At 36.3% G+C, this 23,403-nt stretch overlaps 1 protein-coding gene and 1 long non-coding RNA gene across 17 annotated transcripts in view; one reads left to right on the forward strand and one right to left on the reverse strand.

Moving 5' to 3' along the window:
* The window catches only part of LOC118764175, a 62,735-nt gene extending 43,660 nt beyond the window's left edge, over nucleotides 1-19,075 (reverse strand). Inside the window, exons 1-2 of the long non-coding RNA XR_004999959.1 lie at nucleotides 18,626-19,075; nucleotides 6,177-6,378 (exon numbers count right to left, since the gene is read on the reverse strand). This is a non-coding gene — a long non-coding RNA (uncharacterized LOC118764175). The remainder of the gene's footprint in view (nucleotides 1-6,176; nucleotides 6,379-18,625) is intronic.
* The window catches only part of LOC115213920 (liprin-beta-1), a 488,566-nt gene that overhangs the window by 266,057 nt on the left and 199,106 nt on the right, over nucleotides 1-23,403 (forward strand). The window contains exon 1 of one of the 16 annotated variants that reach the window (XM_036504529.1): nucleotides 19,227-19,572. The exons of 14 other annotated variants lie outside the window; for them this stretch is intronic. In XM_036504529.1, coding sequence (XP_036360422.1) covers nucleotides 19,483-19,572 — 90 coding nt within the window. In that variant the 5' untranslated portion in view covers nucleotides 19,227-19,482. Of the gene's footprint in view, nucleotides 1-19,226; nucleotides 19,573-23,403 lie in introns of those variants that run through there. One more of the 16 variants, XM_036504531.1, reaches the window with a different exon arrangement.

Here is a 23,403-nt window from a genome sequence, read left to right on the forward strand (position 1 = left end):
AAATGTATGTGGGCATGCTTTCGTATGGGCGTTTGTTCTCTGTTGGTAAAACAAAACTTACCATATCTAGAGTGGTGTCAGTGCAACACAGAGATAGTAACATCTCTTCATTCATGCCTATATATGAAATAAGTAGGTTTGTTTGTCTACAACTAGATCATTTATTTCCTCTGCCTACGTGCTTCTTGCTGATATTTTAAATCTATTCATCTGTTCTCATTTTAACTTGAGAATTCTGTCACATTTCTGAATGAGCTTTCTCCTTTCTCTGATACCCTTTGTGTTGCTGTAATTCTTTTAGCCTGTTTGTCCTGAAAATGTTGAATCTGCCATTTGTCTACGCCTTCTTGAATTCTATATTATGCAAGTGTTACTTTGTTGTTTGCTTTGTTCTAAAAATTGTCTATTGCATTTTTTTTATTATTTCTCCATCGTCTAACGGAAAACACTAAAAATAGTAATTTCTGAAGATATTTCAGTATCTCTTAGCTCTTGTAAACAGCATATGTCAATATTTCATATAATCACCATTTCTATGCTTTTTATGTTCTCTTCTTACAATACCTTTTAACCTGTTCCAGTCATTGAACTGCAGTCATGCTGGGGCAACACTTTGACAGATTTTAATTAAACAGATTCCTTTCTACTCTAGGCAAAAGGCCCTAAATTTTTAGGAGAAGCCCAGTCAATTAGATCGACTCCAATATGCAACTGGTACTTAATTTATTGACCCCGAAAGGATGAAAGGTAAAGTTGACCTCGGCAGAATTTGAACTCAGAATGTAAAGATAGTTGAAATATCTATTTCTTTACTGCCCACAAGGGGCTACACACAGAGGGGACAAACAAGGACAGACACACAGATTAAGTCGATTACATCAACTCCAGGGCATAACTGATACTTAATTTAACGACCCCGAAAGGATGAAAGGCAAAGTTGACCTCGGCGGAATTTGAACTCAGAACGTAACAGCAGACGAAATACTGCTAAGCATTTTGCCCGGCGTGCTAATGTTTCTGTCAGCTCAATGCCTTTATATAGTCAAATATTCTTTTCTACTCTAGGCACAAGGCCCGAAATTTTGGGGGAGGGGGCCAGTCAATTAGATCGACCTTAGTACGCAACTGGTACTTATTTATTGACCTCCAAAAGGATGAAAGGTAAAGTTGACCATGGCAGAATTTGATCTCAGAACGTAGCGGCAGACGAAACACTGCTAAGCATTTTGCCTGGTCTGCTAATGTTTCTACCAGCTTGCCACCTTTTTAATCAAACAGATTGGTGCTAGTATCTATTTTTTAAAGTCTGTTGCTTATTCTACTGGGTTCTTTTGCTGAACCACTAACTTATGGGGATATAAACACACCAACATTGGTTGTGAAGTGTTGGTAGTGGGGTACAAACACACACACACGCACTATGGGCTTCCATACATACAGTTTCCATCTACTGTATTCATTCAAAAGGCATTTGTCATCCCGAAGCTATAGTAGAAGACATTTGCTCAATGTGCCACACAGTGGGACTGAAACCAAAACCACATGGTTGCAAAGCAGGCTTCTTAATTGCACCATGATGCCTGCACCTAAACATTCAACTATTTTACTAATAATGTTGCCTATTTCTTCTCCCAATACTATTGAATATGACTAAGTGACCAATTAGTTACGCGTTTTTCTTAGTCCAAATCTCACCAGGATTCTGTTTATCAGATTATGAGGTCAGTGAAATAAATCTAGAAGTATTATGCAATAGATAATAACCATGTATCTCATTACATGGTAACTGTATACGAAGTAAAAAAGAAAGTTATGTTGTAATAATGTCTTTACTAACAGTCAGTTTGTTAAAAAGGAAAAGAGAGAATTGAGCAATAATTGTATACAATGCCTGTGGATGTGTGTACACATGCATACATGCATATGTATATATACACATACATATACACAAATTCATGTGTGTGTGTGTGTGTATGTATGTGTGTGTGTGTGTGTGTGTGTGTGTATATATATATATATATATATATATAAAATGATGTACATATTGTTGTTATTATGCAAAAGTGGTGTAAGTCCAAATCGTTGCTTTTTCAGAAAACAAAAAAATAGTTTCACCATTCCATAGCAAAACTGTTGTACTACATTTTGACAATTTTTGATATCTTTGCATCTGAAGCAGCTGGGGATATGATATTTTGACCAAAGGAACCGGCTATTGCAAGCAAAAATAGATATTGGGAAAAACTCATTTGGCCAAATTTGGACATACAGCAGTTTAACATAATAACAACAATATATATATTTGCTTGTCAGTTTATCCATGTTTGCATGGGTTATTGATGTGGCCCTATTTGAGACGGGACTTTATGGCTGAATGCTCTTCCTGCCACCAGCCCTTCTGTTTTTCAAATAAGAGATATTTCTTATGATACAGGCTTTTAGACATACTGAGTGACCAGACATAATGCTAGTAAGGAATGTAAACATATCACCATTTCACTGACGCGAAGCTGTGCGATGCCAACCATTATACATGAGTCACTATCAGAACTAGAGAAGTTTCAGGTGTGGAAGCAAGGATTAGAATCGAAGGGCCTTAGAGTCAACATAGCTAAAACCAAAGTCCTAATAAGTAAGAAGGTAGACAAACCACAAATCCCTTCAGGTAGATGGCCCTGCTCGATCTGTAGAAAAGGCGTAGGTAGAAACTCTATAATATGTACCCAGTGTAAGCTATGGACACATAAGTGATGCAGCAATATCAAAGGAAGGCTAACTGGGAAGATAGTTTTTGTATGTGGCAGATGCTCAGGAGTAATAAACATTGAAAATGTGCAGAGAACAACATCCGCCACATTCCAAGGAGAAAAACTAGAAGTTGATAGCTTCTGTTACCTAGGTGACCAAGTCAGTAGCGGGGGAGGGTGTGCTGAAAATGTAGCTGCTAGAATAAGTATAGCCTGGGCAAAGTTCAGAGAGTTCTTACCTCTGCTCGTGACATAGGGCCTCTCGCTCAGAGTAAAAGGTAGACTGTATGACGCATGTATACGAACAGCCATGCTACATGGCAGTGAAACATGGGCCATTACTGCTGAGGACATGCGTAAGCTTGTAAGGAATGAAGCCAGTGTGCTCTGCTGGATGTGTAATGTCAGTGTGCATACTCGACAGAGTGTAGGTACCTTGAGAGAAAAGTTGGACCTAAGAAGCATCAGATGTTGTGTGCGAGAGAGACAAATTTGATGACTGGCTTCCATGCTAGTGGAGCACTAAGAGCACCAGCTGAGTGTGATCATTGCCAGAGCAGCTGACTGGCTTCCATGCCGATGGCACATAAAAAGCACCATTCGAGCATGATCATTACCAGCATCATCTTACTGGCACATGAAAAAACATTCGAGCAAGGTCGTTGCCAGTGCCACTGGACTGGCTCCTGTGCAGGTGGCACGTAAAAAAGACCCATTTGAGCATGGCCGTTGCCAGTACCGCCTGACTGGCCCTCATCCCAGTGGCACGTAAAAGCACCCACTACACTCTCAGAGTGGTTGGCGTTAGGAAGGGCATCGAGCTGTAGAAACTCTGCCAGATCAGATTGGAGCCTTGTGGAGCCATCTGGTTCGCCAGTCCTCAGTCAAATCGTCCAACCCATACCAGCATGGAAAGTGGACATTAAACAATGATGATGATGATGTGCATACATGCATACACATACATGTGACAGTTTTAGCTTTCTAGCTTCCATTTATCAAGTTCACTCTCAAAGCAAAGTGGAAGCACATGGCTTAGTGGTTAGGGTGTTGGACTCATGATTCTAAGATTGTGGTTTCAATTCCTGGACTGTGTGGCATGTTTTGTTCCTGAGCAAATCACTCCACTTTACGTTGCTCCAGCCCACTCAACTGGCAAAAGTGAGTAATCCTGCGATGGACCAGCATCCCATCCTGGTGGGGAATATGTACACTATGAAACCAGGAAACCAGCCCTTGTGAGTCGGCATGACTTGAAAATGTAATTTTACTTTTACCTTTACTCTCAAAGCATTGCTTAACCAGAGTTTCCAAAAGACACAGCGAAGCCATATCATTATGGAGCTATTTTTTAATCACACAGCCATGCCTGCAACTATATATATGTGTTTGTGTGTGTTTGTGTGTATGCACACTTAAACTCACAATTCACTGTATGTCCTTTCTAATAAAACAATACTTAACCTATTTAAGTGACATCAATGAAATTGTTGAAGTTGCCAATGATTGCTTATGAGTGAATTCACAGTGATATTGTAAACCGTGTGAACCATTTGCAGTAGCAAACCTATCACTTTCAGATAGGTCACCTAGATAACAGAAGCTATCTTGCTACCTATAAGGATTCTCCTGGGCATTTGAGAAAATCTATTTTCCATATGCTTTTAGTGTTTATTGCTCCTGCAGATCTACCACATTCAACAACTACTTTCTTAATCTACCTGTGATATCGCTAAACCTCTTGTGTGTCCATAGTTTCCATTGGGTACATTATATGGAATTTCTATTTATTCATTTTCTACATGTTGAGCAAGGCCATTTCCCTGAAGGAAGGAGAGCTCTCTGTTTTCCTATTTGCTAAAACTTTATTCTTTTCTAAGTTAAGTTTAAGTATCATCCTGGTTACTGAATATTTTAATTAAGCCTTTTAAAAAATATCCTTCGTGTAAACATCCTGAAGACTGAAACTGTTAGAAGAGTTCATATACCAAGGGAGATAATCAGGGTAAGAAGCAGAGGTCTTTTTCCTTTAAGCTATAAATGCGCTAATTATAATTTTTTGAAGTAGGATGGTTAAAACAGTACTTTTTCTGTAAGAAGATATCGACACAAATGAACTACTAATTATTTAATTAATCTTAAGAGAAGCATGAAAATGCAATTGCCCCTAGCTGGATTTTAGATAAAGCATTAGGTCCCCAAAATAGATTTTATAAAGCATCATGTCCAGCTGTTTTGCATGCAATAACAACAATTATTATCATCATCATCATCATCATAATCATTATCATCATCATCATCATCATCATCATCATTTAATATGTCTTCCTTGCTGGCATGGTTTGGATAGTTTGACAGGATCTAAAAAGCCAAGAGATTTGTGTCAAGCTCCAATTTTAGTTATGGCATGGTTTCTACTGTTGGATGCCCTTTCTGATACCAACCATTTTATAGAATATACTAGTTGCTTCTTATGTGATGCTGGCACTTGTGAGGTTGCGAAGTAACTAGCAAGGCAGAGAAAATGACTCCTAGACTGAGTGGGGCTGTAGTAGAGAGGAAGGTTGGTTTTATGCCAGGTATTGAGGGTCGAGAGGAAGATAGAAGGACAGGCACAAATGTCATGCTATAGAAGAGATATTTGTCTACCCCACTCTATATAAGGGTGGGTAAAAGTAGCTGGAGAAAAAAAATGTAAAAATTCCCCTCTCATCACAATATTCAGTTTAATACATTTATTAATAGATGATTATTATTTATATTGTTATATATTTTCAGTTGTGTCTGGGGAGAGTCATTTTTTTTTGTGCCTTATAATGTAACATACTCACTGGTAAAATTTCCACTTATTTTTATTTTCCTAAAATTTTCGTTGCGTCTTGACTCTTTCAAGACAAATGAAAAGGTTGCAAGATGCAACAAAAATTTTAGGAAAATAAAAATAAGAAATAAGTGAAAATTTTACCAGTGAGTATGTTACATTATAAGGCACAAAAAGAAAATGACTCTCCCCAGACACAACAGAATATGCTTCAACACATGAACTCATATAAAGAATCTTGCAAGCCAAATCCAAAAACGAAATATATATTTTCATTTGTTGCACATTGAATATATTATGTCATCATCATTATCATTTAACATCCCCTTTTCCAACCTGGCATAGGTTGGACAATTTCTTGAGAACAGACAAGCCGGAGGGCTGCACCAAGTAATTATATAAATTAAAATTAGTTGTTTTTTTATTTTGCTTGCCTCATACTTATTCTACAAAGCAAAACAAAAAACTATATTTGTACCAGTTTATCCTCGTGGCTTAGGTTCACAATATGATTGCTACCTATATATTTATGCAAGCTAGGTACATTATTGCAGGTTGATTTAAGTACATTAGTCTAGTAAATAGCATGGCTGTTGCAAGATACATACCTAATCATTAAAGTCAAGCATTTTAGCCTTGTCTTCTTTAGTAACTCATTAACAAAAATATAAATAATCTTGTATCCAAAAGCTTTTTTTTTTTTACCTCTGAATAGTTTTTTCCTGAATGCATTTCTACAGCTTGTAAGATTTGGAAAGGTTTAATAATCGCTTCAGAATATGAGGACTATCCTTTTTGTGTTGGGAAAAACTGAAAAATATAAGATAAAGTCATTGAGCCACTATATTGTTTTTCTCAGGTAAACTTTATTTAAAATAATAAAAGTATTCTATTGATTATAGTAGACTAATCTCTCATTATGAGAAAATTTTTTTCCTCTCTTCTAATCCCTTAATATACTTATATCTTGAAAGAATTAAGATAATAATAATAGCCACTTAATATGGTGTTTCAATTAACACAATGAATAAATAAATACATTGAGAAATGAAAAGAACAAAAACTCTTCTAAATGCTGTGATACTTAATCTGTAAACACACACAAACATGATTTACCTCCTTAGCGTTTCTTACCGGCAATAATAACCAGTTTAACTGTTCTGATCTTCATTACTTTATAATTTCATAGACTAAATTACATCCTGTTATGATGTGTAAAATCTTAGAAGTTAAACTGAGGCTGGTTATTTCTATGTTATTTTCCAAACAATTCTGTTTTCATATTCCTAACAATGTACAATTTTGTATAGTTACTTAGTGACTATTTCAACAGTATTTTGGTGAGTTTGATAAAGGTTATGTTCTGTTGATGAGGTGACAGTAAGGCTAAAACACGTCTGGCATTGTCTCATATAGGTTGAAAATTTGAAAAATATATTAATAGTTAATAATTTTGGTATGCTGCTGTGGCACCCTGTTTTGGCGTTGGTATAGCTTTCAATCCCAAAGTTAGGTGCTAGACCCTTCCCAGGATCTTTCATATGTGTGTCACTGCATATCTTTCATGTTTTTAGGGTGTAAAACTCAGTTCTTTTAACATTTTCCCACAACTTTCTATGTGCAGGCAACTGATTGGCTGGGTTTTGAGACCTTTCAGCATAAGATAAAAGGCAACCATATTGGTTGTTCTCAGTTGTCTGGACTAATGCTCAATTATGATTGTCACATTGTTTGTTCCTTCTTGAGCCATGCCTGGTTCATAAGGGCAGGTTTCCCAGTTTCCTTGGCGTATAGGTTCCCCATATGGACGGGATGCCGGTCTGTCACAGGTGAGCTGCAAGATGCAGAAGGAAAGAGTGAGAGAAAGTTGTGGTGAAAGAGTCAGAAGTTTCGCCATTACCGCCTGCCAGAGCCGCATGGAGTTTAGGTGTTCTCGCTCATAAACACACACACATCTCCTGGTCTGACATTTGAACCCACGATCCTTTGACCGTGTGTCCACTGCGCTAACCACTAGGCCATGTGCCTCCACATGATTGTGATATAACATCAAATAAATATATTTGTGGATCTCAAGGCAATTCAATGCTGTTACATCAAAAACGTTGCCTCAGTGATATGTATATCCTTCCTGGATATATGTACAAAATGGATATTCTGATAAGGTTTTGGGTTGTTGGGGGTCACTCTGAATGCAGTATTCTTTGCATAACATACCTATTTCTTTACTACCCACAAGGGGCTAAACATCGAGAGGGCAAACAAGGACAGACAAACGGATTAAGTCGATTATATCGACCCCAGTGTGTAACTGGTACTTATTTAATTGACCCCGAAAGGATGCAAGGCAAAGTTGACCTCGGTGGAATTTGAACTCAGAACGTAATGGCAGATGAAATACCGCTAAGCATTTTGCCCCGCGTGCTTACGTTTCTTATTTCTTTACTACCCACAAGGGGCTAAACACAGAGAGGACAAACAAGGACAGACAAACGGATTAAGTCAATTATATCGACCCCAGTGTGTAACTGGTACTTATTTAATTGACCCCGAAAGGATGCAAGGCAAAGTTGACCTCGGTGGAATTTGAACTCAGAACGTAGCGGCAGATGAAATACCGCTAAGCATTTCGCCCGGTGTGCTAACGTGTCTGCCAGCTTGTCACCTTTCTTTGCATAACATACCTTAGACCCTTTGCCTAGTGGAGCCCATTCCTCTTTGCAGTTAGGGTAGCTGCAACATTAACAAAACTTCTAGATGTACAAATGTTACAGTGGTAAGTTCGGTAATTAAGACATATGTCTTTGCCTCGTAAACAGTGCATGTAGTTGTATTGAATTACAATACACTGTCGGTGCTATCATTTGAGAAATTTTCATGAATGAACTGTCACAAGATAATATGTTTATGTAGTGTGACTAAGGTACACTTTTGCTATTGAGTCACCGTATTGATAATTTGTAATTATAGACTATGTACTTTAAATTGTGTATATTATAATTTAGGAACCTGGTGAGGTGCTTAAACCATGTATGAGAAAAATTCTAAATGAATTGAAATTTGCTTCTTTGTTGGAGAAAGAACACAAAAACCTAGTGGCAATTGCTAACAATTTTCAAAGTCAAAGGGAGATAATCTCGAAAACTTACATGTTCATACTTAAGAAACATCTGATCTTTTCAAGCAGGCATGGTGACAGTTATGAAGAAGATATCAAATTTTTATAATGGTTACAAAGAATTCTCGCCAATATTGTCTCAGATCTTTTAAAACAATTGCTCTTTCATTTCTACTTCCCTTCATGTGTGTCTACATATGCGTACGTGTACACACACACACACACACACACACACACATATATACGCATACCTACAAATAGTTACTGAAGGTGAAAAACTGAAGCAAATTTTATCTTCAAGGCGCAGGAGTGGCTGTGTGGTAAGTAGCTTGCTAACCAACCTCATGGTTCCGGGTTCAGTCCCACTGCATGACATCTTGGGCAAGTGTCTTCTGCTATAGCCCCGGGCCGACCAATGCCTTGTGAGTGGATTTGGTAGACGGAAACTGAAAGAAGCCTGTCGTATATATATATATATATATATATGTGCATGTGTGTCCCCCTAGCATTGCTTGACAAACGATGCTGGTGTGTTTACATCCCCGTCACTTAGCGGTTCGGCAAAAAGAGACCGATAGAATAAGTACTGGGCTTACAAAGAATAAGTCCTGGGGTCGATTTGCTCGACTAAAGGCGGTGCTCCAGCATGGCCGCAGTCAAATGACTGAAACAAGTAAAAGAGAAAAGAGTAAAAGAGTAAGTTGGTTTCTTTCTTAACTATCACACCCCATTTCTAAGTTAACTCTGAAAATACCTCACACATGGTTTACACCCGTTGCTTTTTATATTCTTATATCAGCATTATAAATAACCTTTTCAACACCTACACTATTCCTTCCCCATTACTCCCCCACCAATGACAATATCTTAAACACCTCCTTTAATACCTTACTTTGTAAATCTTATAATATGTTTGTGCGGATGTGTGTGTATATGTGTGATGAAATTATTACTGCTTTTCTTGCTTTCACTTGCTTCTGGCATTATATATCAGGATCTTTATGTTTTTTTACAACCCTTTATCTTTCCAGTCTGTTAAAAAAATAAGATCTAGGATTGTTTATCTCCCCTATTTTCTGCTCTTGCAATTATGGTATTGTGTGCTAGGTAAGTTTTTGTAGGCACCTCAAAACTCCTGCCAACTTGTATCCAGAATAACATTAGCAGCAACAGTTGTTAGACTCTCTCTCTCTCTCTCTATTTATCTCTCTCTCTCTCTCTCTCTTTCTCTCTTTCTCTCTCTCTCTCTCTCTCTCTCTCTCTCTCTCTCTCTCTCTATCTCTCTATCTCTATCTCACACACACACCAATACTTATAAAATAGGGTGAAGAGTGAAGAACTACTGTTCTGCTCTGATTCAAAGCTGATTTGTTGCTAAGTTTTATTCCTCAGATTCTGATAAGTAACAGTGGGTATGTGTATGTACCCACACACATCACTATGTAGATATGTCCAACCATGCCAGCATGGTAAAACAAATGCAAAAGTTGTGTGTGTTGTCAGTATGAATGTGTATATGTGTGTATGTGTGTTGTCAGTATGCATGTGTGTGTTTGTATGGGTGTGTGTTATCAGTATATATGTGTGTGTGTTTGTATGTATGTGTATATATGTGTATATATATATATATATATATATATGTGTGTGTGTGTGTGTGTGTGTGTGTGTACACACACATATACATGCCAAATATATACACATGCATGTATGTGTGTGTATACACACTCACACACATTCACTATTATAAACACTTGCTCATGTATACTTGTGGCTAATTGAAAAATTAGAAGTTACTCTGTCAAATCTGGCTTTAATTTTATAACGTTAGAAAATCCTGTTATCTTTTTTTTATAATTATTTCCCATCTCTCACCCACCCCCCTCTCTGTTCCTGACTTTGTGTCACAGAAGTTGAAAGGTTAGACTAGACTGCTGTAGGGTTTTATTTCATCTTAGATTTTTATTTGGATTCAGATAATTACTTAATGCAATCAACATGAGGAACTAGTGCGTTTTGATAAAACAGAGCCAAAACATGTAAAAGATTACAACTAAGATAGTAAACAACTCATTGGTAGTATTAGTAAGGTTACATGTTTAGGATTCTGAAGTAGCCATTCCACTATGTTCAGTCTCTCTACTTCTGCCCACCTCCTCCAGTTTTTTTGTTAGTTCATAGAGAGAGTTGTTGTTGAGTTTTAAAATCCATGTCAGCTCTGATCAAGTACAGCTATGATCAAAGACATTTAAGCAATGACCATTGGCTCTCTCTTTTTTTTTTTTGTTTTCTGTATGTCTGGCTGTTTGTTTGTTTAGGAGTATTCTATCTAATGTGCCTTTTTTTTGTGTGTGTGGTTTGAAGGAGGTTTTTCTGGTATTTCTAACAAGTTTAGTGAGCACAGTAAATTAATTACTATGTATTGGTCCAAATAAGTGAAATGTGATAAATGTTAGTTTACACATACATAAATACATGTACACTATGTATACACACATATATACATTCATTCATGCAAGCATGCATACACACACACGCACACACACATACACCTGCATATATGTCATACATACATAATTTGACAAATCAGAAATGTGAGAACTATGATTCAAGCAACTTCTTGAATCATAAAATATATATACTCTACTTTGTGTATTGAGTACTTTTTTTCTATGTGTATAACAACTAACATCCTTATGAAAAGATAATCATGCAAAAAATGGAACAGATAAATGAGACAGGTCTTTGACATGGCTAAATAAAAATTTATATAGACCATTCGAGCGTGATCGTTACCAACATCGCTTCACTGGCACGTGTAAAAAGATTTGAGCGAGGTCGTTGCCAGTACCCCCTGACTGGCCCCCGTGCCGGTGGCACGTAAAAAGCACCCACTACACTCTCGGAGTAGTTGGCATTAGGAAGGGCATCCAGCTGTAGAAACCCTGCCAGATCAAGATTGGAGCCTGGTGCAGCCATCTGGTTCGCCAGCCCTCAGTCAAAATCGTCCAACCCATGCTAGCAAGGAAAGCAGACATTAAACAATGGTGATGATGATGATGATAGACCAAAATGTCCCATCTAACCTAAGATAGCATGGAGAGCAGGCATAAAATAACAATGGAAATGATGATTTCTATTTGTGTGTGTATGTGAGATGAGGTTTGTGGCAAGTGATTACAACTTGAATAGAATCTCATCCAAGTAGTTGAAGCACTATATGAAAATTCAAATAGATCTGAATAACATTAGAGATTTCTTCAGGACAACAATGTTTATAACAACCCTGTCTCCTCTACTCAGTATTTTTCAATATCTTCCTAGAAAATATTAAGTGCTAGACACAATGTAATTTTGGTATTTCCATTTCTATCAGAGGAAATACCAACTGTGATTTGCCTACAATATCAACCTAATGTGCAATCATCATCATCATCATCATCGTTTAACGTCCGCTTTCCATGTGCAATAGTTAAGCAAACTCAGCCCCAGACTGAAGTGCTGGAGCCAATAGATCAGAGGTCTTTTCAGAAAAAAAATTATAGATTCTGATCAATAGCTTCAATCAGAATGCAGTAACTATCATTATACTGAGCAGACTGGGTCCATTTCAAAGAAGGGTGACCGGTCAGTAAAGGAGGTGCAAATAAGATTTTACCTGGCCTTATTATAAATAAGTAATTGCATCAGTTTTCCTCAAATCTGAAATTGGACAGTTTCCTGGTAAGTTGGATGGTTATAGTTGCTGTGAAATGAAAAACCCAGGCACTTCAGAATGCTAATAGGGATGTCCAGGCGGCGAGCTGGCAGAATCGTTAGCACACCAGGTGGAATGCTTAGCAGTATTTCGTCTCTCTTTACGTTCTGAGTTCAAATTCCGCCAAAGTCGACTTTGCCTTTCATCCTTTCGGGGTCGATAAATTAAGTACCAGTTGCGTACTGGGATCGATCTAATCGACTGGCCCCCTCCACCAAAATTTTGGGCCTTGTGCCTAGAGTAGAAAAGAATCCTCATCTCTAATCATTTGTCACATTCTTTTCACTCTCTCACAAACTTACCTACCTACCCATCCACCTTTACTGTTCCTCATTGGGACTTACACTCTCTTATAGTCACACCCTCAACATCCCCCCCCCTTCCAGCTGGGAAGCCATGTATTCAACTCTTCAGCAAAACACCTGTTCCTGTTCCTCAATCATACTTTCACATCCCTCAATACTATATCCCACTCAGTTGAAGTGGGTCCTGTCTTGTTTTGGTGACCTCATAAGTGCTGGTGCCACAAAAAATGGCACTCAATACACTCTGTAAAGTGGTTGACATTAAGAAGAGTATCCATCTTTAGAAACCTGGAGTTTGATACAGTCCTCTGGCTTGTTAGTTCCTGTCGAGCCATCCAACCTATGCCAGCATGGAAAATGGATATTAAATGATGACAATAATGATGATGATGATTGAAGGAATGTAGTGATATTGATTATGAATATCAGTTGAGGAAAAATATGTTGGAGTATTCTGTACACTGAATATATATACGATAATGTGGCTTCCACACAGTTTCTGTCTACCAAATTTCACTTACAAGGCCATTGGTCAACATGGTAGAAAACATATGTCCAAAGTGCTGCATAGAGATATTGAACCTGAGATCATGTGGTTGCAAAGTGAATTTCAGCCACATCCATACCCTATATAGAACATCTACTACAACAATTTTCATTTTATTTTCTATCAATTTATTTATCTATCTTTTAAGAAATTCTACCTAAGCTCTTACATTTTTTTTTGTTTTTGTTTTATAATGTCTAATGATAGATAATATGAAAGTAAAAAAAATGTAATAAACAATTTTAGGTGATTGTTATCGGCTTGTTATTCCCTTCACTCTTTATAATATAAAGGAACCTCTATAGTATTTCACATAATAGAATTTTCAGCAACTGAATCTTCAGTTATCTTTGTACAAAGAAACTAATATCGTTGTTTCTCCTTCTTCAGAGTAGTACTGTTATTTAATTTTGGCATCACTTAGTATTATAACATTAAACTCTGTTTTCTCTATTACAGTAGTTTTCTTTTGTTTATCTCTGCTTTTTCACTTACATTTCTGTACCTAGTACTTGGCTAACACCTTGATTCATTTCTTCCTGCTAGTCTTGTATTTCCTTCTTCCCAAGGTACCCCTTCTGCCTATCGACATACCTCTCTTTTGTTGAACACTTTTTTTCCTTTTGCTTACAAATTTCTTCGTACTACTTCCCATTAAATCTTCAATTTCAAACACACCTGTTTGTAGTAGACCAAACTGTAGAATATTACTAACTAATAGTAGCATCTGTTGTTTGTTCTGTTGTCCATGTAATGGAGTCCTCTATTTGTGACCTTCTGTATGTGTATGATTGTGAAACCCTTTTAATTTTCTATGTGTCAAGTTCTTCTTAAATGCTGAAACCAGTAAAAGAATAAAAGAATGTCTCTTTTCCTTCTCTCTTGTATGGCTTTTTAAATATATATATCTACTCCTTATGCACAGGTATAGTTGTCTGTCCGGTTAAGTTCAGCTCCACTGTGTAAACGCTTTAGACAAATATCTTCTATAGCCTTGGGTTAACAAATGACTTCTGAACAAAATCTAGTTGACAGAAACTGCTGCACTGTGGAATTGAGCTCAAAGCCAAGCATGCTATCTCCACTAGAAGAGAATTAAAATTAGGCAAACTCTTAAAATCTTATCATCATCATCATCATCTTTTAATGTTTACCTTCCATGCTAGCATGGGTGGGACGGTTTCACGAGAGCCAGCCAGGCAGAAGCCTGCACCAAACTTCTGTGACTGTTTTGGCAGAATTTTTACTGCTGGATGCCCTTCCTAACACCAAACACTCAGCAGAATGGACTTCATGCTTTTTACGTGGCACTAGCGCAGGCAAGGTCAGTTTTGGCAAGGTTCTTACTGCTGGATGTCCTTCAGAACACCAACCACTTTACAGTGTGGACTGAGAGCTTTTAAGTGGCACCTGCACTGACAGGGTCACCAAGTACTTGCAAGACAAAAAAAAAAACTTTCGTGAATAAAAAAATGACCACAAAGATATACTTATAGTTTTTGATTATAAATGTTATTCTTTGGTTTACTTAAATATTTTCTAAAAATAGTTTATTTAACTATGAATTGGTTTATAATTTCATTATTTACTTTTCTTAATTTTGAATATCCCCAAGAAAAATATTTGAGAGAGTTATCATCCCTGAATATTCTTCTAACATCAAACCTCCAATCATGATGGAGAGAGGGTCACATATTTTTCAAGTTATCATTGTTCCTTCTCAGTGCGATATTAAGGGCAATGAGCTGGCAGAATCATTAGCATGCCAGGCGAAATACTTAGAAGTATTTCGTCAGCTGTTACATTCTGAGTTCGAATTCTGCCAGGGTTGACTTTGCTTTTCATCTTTTCGGGGTTGATTAAATAAGTACCAGTTATGCACTGGGGTTGATGTAATTGACTTAATCCCCTTGTTTGTCCCCCGTATGTTTAGCCCCCTGTGGGCAGTAAGGAAATAAATATTATGGGCTATTATAATAAACACCATCTAAACACACACACACACATGGAATTCGTAATCATAAATCTGGTGACAAAAGATTGATGAATATATTGACTTCAAAAAAATTGCTTTTCTGCCTTAATCTTTATTTCAAAAAGAAACATGGTTGTTAGAAATTAATTCAGTATGCTACTGGCATGAATTTTATTGATCATGAAGTGTTGAAAAACAAATCCTAAAAAAGATTTTAAAAGGAATAAAATTCTTTTTATCATTATCTCTTACTTTTTTCCACTCATTGGAGTGCGGCTATGCTGAAAGGTTGAGTCAAACAAATCATCCCCCGGTACTTATTTTTTAAAGTTTGGTACTTATTTTGTTGATTTCTATTGCCAAACTGCTAGGTGACAGGAATGTAAACAAACCAACACTGTCAAGCACTGGGAGAGAAATGCAGACGTACACACACACACACATACATGATAGGCTCCCAACAGTTTCTACCTATCAAATACATTCACAAAGCATTGGTTGAACTGGGGCTATTATAGAAGATACTTGTCTGAGGTGCTGCACTGTGGGACTGAACCCCCAAATCACAGTGTTGTAAAGCAAGCCTCTTTAACCACATTTATCTTTATTTCACATTTAGAGTATTCATTTAAATACATGGTTGTCCTAGTTCAGTTGACAACCATGCAGTATGAATTACTAGATGTAATTTATACAACATTCTCTTGAAAAATAGTTATAAGTAAGGTTAGGCAGTACAGATTTACATACGAGTTAAAACATGAAATATTGCACATAAAATTATTCCATTTTAATTAGTTCTTCATCATCATCATCATCTTAATGTTCACTTTTCCATGCTTGCATGGTTTGGATGGAGTTTGTTGTGGTAGATTTTCTACAGATGGATGCACTTCCTGTTGCTAACCCTCAGCTGTTTCAAAGCAAGTGAAATATTTCCCCCGTTGCCAAATATGTGGCCAAAGCAAGTGACTATTTCCCCCATGGCCAAATGTTTTCCCAGCAGGTTGGAAACAAAGGACACCACCTACATTACGGTGACAGTTGCTTATAAGTGATGTCAAGACAAGAAGACAGTAACACACATACACACATGGTGGGTTTCTTTCAGTTTCCATCTTCCGAATCCACTCACAAGGCTTTGGTCAGCCCAGTGATATAAAAGACACATGCTCAAGACACCACACAGTAGGACTAAACCTGAAACTATATGATCAGGAAGCAGACTACCTTACACAGTCACACTTGTGCCTATCACTTCTGTAAATTAAAAATATTACAATAAATCCTTGCAATTCCTTATAAAATTTGTAGTGAGCTTTGAAAAGTTCATAAAATCATTTTAAGCCATTGTAATATATACTAGCAGGAATAGTGAACAGTGTGTCAATATGGAAGTTTAGATATTATAATTATAGCATTTAGTTTCAAGATTATTACTTGAATAGAATTAAAAATGAATTTTCAAATTACAATACAAAATATGAAATCATATAAAATTATACATTTTATCAATATTTTCTCGTATTTTTGTTACCAATTCAAGATATTACCATTGACACTATCATATATTTCACTTACATTATTTAGAGATGTGTTCCTATATTTGTGTGTGTGTACATGTGTGCGTGTGCTGTGTATATCATTATTTGGAGGCCATTTTTCCATGCTTGTATGGGTCAGACAAGATTTGTTGAGGCAGATTTTCTATGGCTGGATGCCCTTCCTGTCACCAACTCTCATCCGTTTCCAAGCAAGGTAATATTTCCCTATAGCGAGGCTTATTTTTTTCAGTGAAAACTTGAAAAGAACATCACTTGTATGATGATGATGCTCATTTACAGCCATCATAATATGTCGAGTCAAAGGTACACATACACACAAATGTATATAAACATGCATTTATGACAAGGCTCTTTTCAGTTTTCACTTTGTAGGACCTGGGTTATAGTAGAAGATACTTGCCCAAGATTGCTTTCAGTGAGACTAAACCCGAGGTTACATAGTTGGTAAGCAAACTTCTTAACCATGCAGCTACATCTCTCTCTCTCTCTCTCTCTCTCTCTCTCTCTCTCTCTCTGTTTATATATATATACATATACACACACAAATATATGCATGGTATATGCACACAAATTCATATATAAATATACATACGCAAGTCAAAGCATTTGCATGTATGTATGTGTATATAGGTATATGTGCATACACATTTCTGTATATACACACATGCACATACATACGTGTGCATATATATATATATATATATATATATATATATAATACACACACACATACTTATATACCACCCTCATCATTATCATTTTAATGTACACTTTTCCATGCTTGCATGGGTGAGATTGAATTTGCTGAGGCAGATTTTCTACGGCCAGATGCTTTTCCTGTTGTCAACCTTCATCTTCACATGTTTCTATGGAAGATTGGAATCAAATGATGCTACTTCTATGACCGTGTGGCATTCATGCTATACCAAGAGAAGAGATTGAGACACATGCAGAAGTGCTTGTGTGTAATGGACTTATTTCAGATTCTGTCTACCCAATTACAGGGCTTTGGTTGTCCTGGTATTTTTTGTATAATACATTTACCCAGGGTACCACGATAGGCTTGAACTCAAAACCATGTCATTCAGAAGCAAACTTCTCATCTGCACATCCATGCCTTTGCTTAGAAAAAGGCATTGCCCAGGATGCTGCAGTGGAACTGAACCCAAAACCATGCGGTTGAGAAGCAAGCTCTCTAACCCCATACCCATGCCTATGTTCTTACACACAAACACACTCACATGCACATATTACAAGTTTTATATCTTAAAAGTTTTTATGCAAAATGTTTTCCTTTTCATTTTCCGTTTCCCCCAATATTTATGATATATTACTGACAGATGCACTAGTTATAGTTAGATAAAAAAGATACTGTTTAAAGTTCTCTAAATAAATATATATTCATTCACTATACTTCATAAATTGTATCTATTTAAAATTTCTGGTACATCTGTTAATTTCTCTTTGTTTTGATAATTTATGTATTGTTCTCTATAAGTTTAATATATTTTCATATTTTTATTCTGATATTAGTATATCTTGTTAGATCTCAAAATTGCATTCATAAAGCTAAGTTATATATATATTTTTATTATTAACATCTTAGAAACACCTAGATGAGTGAAAGAAATTTAAGCTCATATATTCTCATATCACCTTTTACAAGTATGATATGTGTAACTAAGGAAATATACATAAATATGTAAAAATAAGAATCAATATTTTCTTTAAATGAATTCAAAATATATATTTAAAATACCTACATCTATTTAACTGAAAATATAAACTTTTACCTGTAGATATTATTAAAGATTTTCTATTAAAGTTTTCTACTTATATTTGTTTTCCTGGTCTTATTAAAATCCTTGAAGCTGCTGTAAATTTTTTTTTCTTCCTTTCCTCACTTTACTAAGAGCATGATATCCATTTTTATATTATGCTGATTCTTTGCTGGTTTCAGGTTATCTTGTAAAAGTCAGAGATAGAAACAACCGTTTCTTCATACTGTCATCAAGTTCCTCTAAATGTGATGTTTGTGTAACTTTGTGGAAAGAATCTCATGTAGTATATCTGTACAGTTTTCGCCTCCTTGATAGATAACAAATGATGTAGCCAATAGCAACAGTTCTTGTCTTTTTAACAGTGTGAGTAATGAAGCTGATGGTAAGGTGGAATGGCTGTGAGACTGTCAGTAAGGATTAGTAGAAGGCCTCTATTAGCAGACCTGGGCACTGAAGGGTAGCATGCTGGTATAGAGAATGTAAGAGAGAGAAAGTAATAGATGTACAGAGGATGGGTGGGATAAAGTTTGGTTCAGCAGCTGTTAGGGGAATATCTAATAGGTAGAGGGAGGCTGCTCATATTGTAGGTACATATACATACATTCTTAATCAGTTTCATTTATGAAGCAGTAAGCAAACCACACCAGCAGAAAAAAAAGCACCTAGAGAGAAAGGTAGAGACTGCCCTGCATTGCATTGGCAGTGCAACTATAATTCCTGAGGAACTACCCTAAGAAAAGAAGACAATCTCTCACATTCAGTCGTGGCTTGATTTGCTTTATTTAGGGACCAAATATTTTCACTCGTCTATTTTTTTTTTTAACTACAAATAAATTCCAGAAGTACATAACTTCATAAAGCCTACAACAATGTCTCGACCGAATCCGAATTCAAACCCTCGCCCGGCAAGTACTGGTGTATTTGTGGGGATGTGGGAATCTAAACTCCAGGAAGTAATGGTGAGATTCCTATTCATTTTTGCTAATCTCATTGTAAATCTATCAGACTTTCTATCAAATTTTAGCAGAACAAATTACTCTGTGTGTGTGTGTGTGTGTACACTAACATACTCCTGTGTTATCCATGATATTTTCTAGTATATTCAACTAAAAGCTCTCTTTGTTGCTATTGTGTTTTATTTTGTTTATTTCTATTTGGAACTAGGATGGAGTTACTTCACTCCTGCCCCTTTCCTGAGAGTTATCTGGATTTTTAGGTTGATGTTTCCTAAATTACTTGTAACTGTTGGTTAAAAAAAAAAAAGCTTACATCCCACTCATTCTCTCTATTACAGAGGCACATATCCTCCCCTGAAAATATATTGTCTTTATATATATCTATATATATATAAATGCACACATATATATGTATGCACACACACACACACACACACACACACACACACACACACACACATGTATATGCTTATATTGTCAATTAATTTTTAACTTTAAATTTTGTGCAAATCTAATATGATTATATGAATACTGAATATTTTATAGTCTAAGATGTTGATTTTTATTAAAGTTTACCTGAAGTTGTCAAAACTAATAAACATGGCTGACTGTTAATTTAGATTCTTTAATTCAGTGCATTGTTAGTTCTGTTTTATTTGTCACATTGTGTCTGCTGTGTGTGTCTGTGTTCTGTGTATTTATACATACATATGCATATAGAGTGTTTTTCAATCTGTCTGTATCTATCTATCTATCTATCTATCTATCTATCTGTTTATCCATCTATATAATGTGTGTATTATGTGTGCACTGATGCACTCACATGCATAATATGTTCATAAATATTTAATTGGAATAAGTATATATATATATATATATATATATATATATATATGTGTGTATATATATATTTATTTTTCCATAGAAATATATTTACACACATACACATTACATGGTTGTATACACATAGATAATTTCCTCATTCTGTTTATAAAAGGAAACCAGATATTATTGACTGTTAAATGCTTAGGAATCATTGCCAAATTAACGAAGTTCCTGTATTTTTAATTTTATTATATTTGGTATTTTCTGGAAATATCTCATTTCTAATTCCACCTAGATAATTCTTGTTATTGAAGAAAACAGTATGGTAACTTTATGGTAGACAACAATTGGAATTTCAGCTGCTTCACAAGAAGAGATAAAACTTTTCTTTCTTTCTCTCCTGGGTTTTGGGTGGTAAAATTAGTCTTGTAATACAACAATACTACACCACCAGACTAATTGGCAGAAATTAGTCAACCATGGACACAGTTGGAAGGGAGGGAAGCAACATGAAGTATGCTTTCTTATGCACACACATTTATATAGACAAATCAATAACAAACTGTGAACTCAACCAAAAAAACAGCAAAAGTCTAGAGTACATTCACAGTGATATGTATATATATATATAGGGTGTGATGGGTAAATTGTTGCCATTTTATATTTTTAATTTCGTGCATGCACATTGTTTTTGATTTTGTCAACTACACAAGTCAGTTGAGCACCGTCTGTGAGGAAAACAGCACCATGGTGGAAATGACATGCTCTACTGCTTGGCATTCACTCTGGAAGCTCCAATATGAACATTTCAGAGGGTTTGGATGTCAGTCTGAGGACCTGTACCGAGAGTGATAAAAATCAAACACCCAGTCAACATCATTGTGTTTGGAGTGATCACTAGTGATGGCGATGTTATTGCCTCCATTCATCTTCCCACACAGCCTCAGATTCAACATGGAGGCCAACATCAAGTGCCTGGAGGAGGTAGTACTGCCCTGGGTGAAGAGGGTGGCTGCTGGAAGACCCTATGTCTGGCAACAGGACTTTGCACCATGCCACACAAGCAGGAGAACCCAGTCATGGCTGTCAGACAATTTCTGCAACCACATCACCCCTAATATCTGGCCACCCAACTCCCCAGACTGCAACCCCTTTGATTATCATGTGTGGGGCACAGTTGAGTGAGAGACCAACAAAGCTCCTTGTAACACCAAAGATGAACTGAACACAAGGATCATGGCAACATTAAACAAAGAGACCATCCAGAAGAGTTGTAGGAGATTCCGAAGTCTTCTGGAGGCCTTAGTTGAAGCCAATGGAGATATTATTGAATAAATTTACTCTTTAGTATTTCAAGATATTTCTATGTAATTTTGGTAAATATATCTGTTAAAATGAAATGTCAGTGTCATTTTCATTTTTGTGTAATTTAGACGACAGTTTATTCACTGCACCCTGTACATGTTTCAGTCATTTGACTGTGGCCGTGCTGGGGCACTGCCTTGAAGAATTTTTAGTTGAAGGAATTGACTCATGTACTTTTTTTTTTAAGCCTGGTACTTATTCTATTGGTCTCTTTCACCAAACTGCTAAGCTGTGGGGACATGAACAAACCAAAACTGGTTGTCAAGCAGTGGTGGAGAATAAACACACACACAATACCGCATGCACTTAGATCTGTCTCTGTCTGTCTGTCTCTCTCTCTCCACATGTATGGTGGGCTTCCATCTACCAAATCTACTGACAAAGCTTTGATTGATTTGGGGCTGTAGTAGAAAGCTCTTGCCCAAGGTGCCATACAGTAGGACTGAACCCAGAACCATATCGTTGGGAAGCAAGCTTCTTACCACACAGCCATACCTGAATTTTATTAACTTTCAAGAGAACATGAAATAATTCTTTCTTGAAATAGTGGATCTCAAAGCAATCATAAAGCTATAGATAATAGTATTGTAAATATTGAGTTGCAAAACCCTTTTTGGATAGGAAAAGTCAAAGGTTGTCCATGGGACTTGGTTCCCCATCTCCTGTTGACATGACAACCATTCTCTCCTCGGGCAGTCTTCAACTTTTTGTATGTATGCAAAAAGGTTTTCAAACTCGGTATTTATGTTATTATTTATGGTTTTTATGTGTGCTTTGTGATCCTGTAATTAATTCAGTATTTAATGTGATAATCAATAATACTCTTTATTGATCAACCAGTTAATTAAACATTAACTAGTTAATTAATAATATTAAGTATACTGTAAATCCAAGGTTAGTACAACAAAATATTGTACATTTATCACAGAATAAATAAGTATATTGGTTTCAAATTTTGGCACAAGGCCAGCAATGTCGAAGAAAGTATTAAGTCGATTATGGCAACCCTTATTTTCTACTGGTACTTATTTTGTTGACCCTTAAAAGATAAAAGGTAAAGTCAACCTCAGTGGAATTTTACAAGTAAATAATAATAATATTAATAATGATAACTAAATAAAACTGAAGATCTCTTCTTATTCATTTATTACACACACACACACACACACACACACACACACCACACACACACACACACTGTGTGTGTGTGTGTGAGTGTTTTATGCATTAATGTGTATTTCCTCTTCTATTGTGCGCCTGGTACATATTTTCATTTATTTATTGTTGAATGTATGAAGCTCTGTCAAATAGGTCTGGATTTGAACTATGTGGTATCGCAGCATATCTGATGTCTGAAAATGTTCGCTCTAGTCTTCAGCTGTTTAAGTCATCCCAGATGGAGAGAAAAGAATAATTAAAAATACTCTGTTCATCTTTTCCTCTATCACTTTAGCAACTCAAGTATAGAAGAACTGAATCTGGATCACTCAAGACATACACACATGCATACACCCTCTGTTGTGTTAGAATATAATTACAAAATAGGAACACTTCTATAATGATGAGGAGATTGCAGCTTAACCCTTTTGATACTGCCCCACCTAAAACTGCTACTGGCTGTATGACTTAAACTTCCTGTTTAAA

This window comes from Octopus sinensis, linkage group LG7, assembly GCF_006345805.1.
Source record: "Octopus sinensis linkage group LG7, ASM634580v1, whole genome shotgun sequence".
Classification (NCBI taxonomy): domain Eukaryota; kingdom Metazoa; phylum Mollusca; class Cephalopoda; order Octopoda; family Octopodidae; genus Octopus; species Octopus sinensis.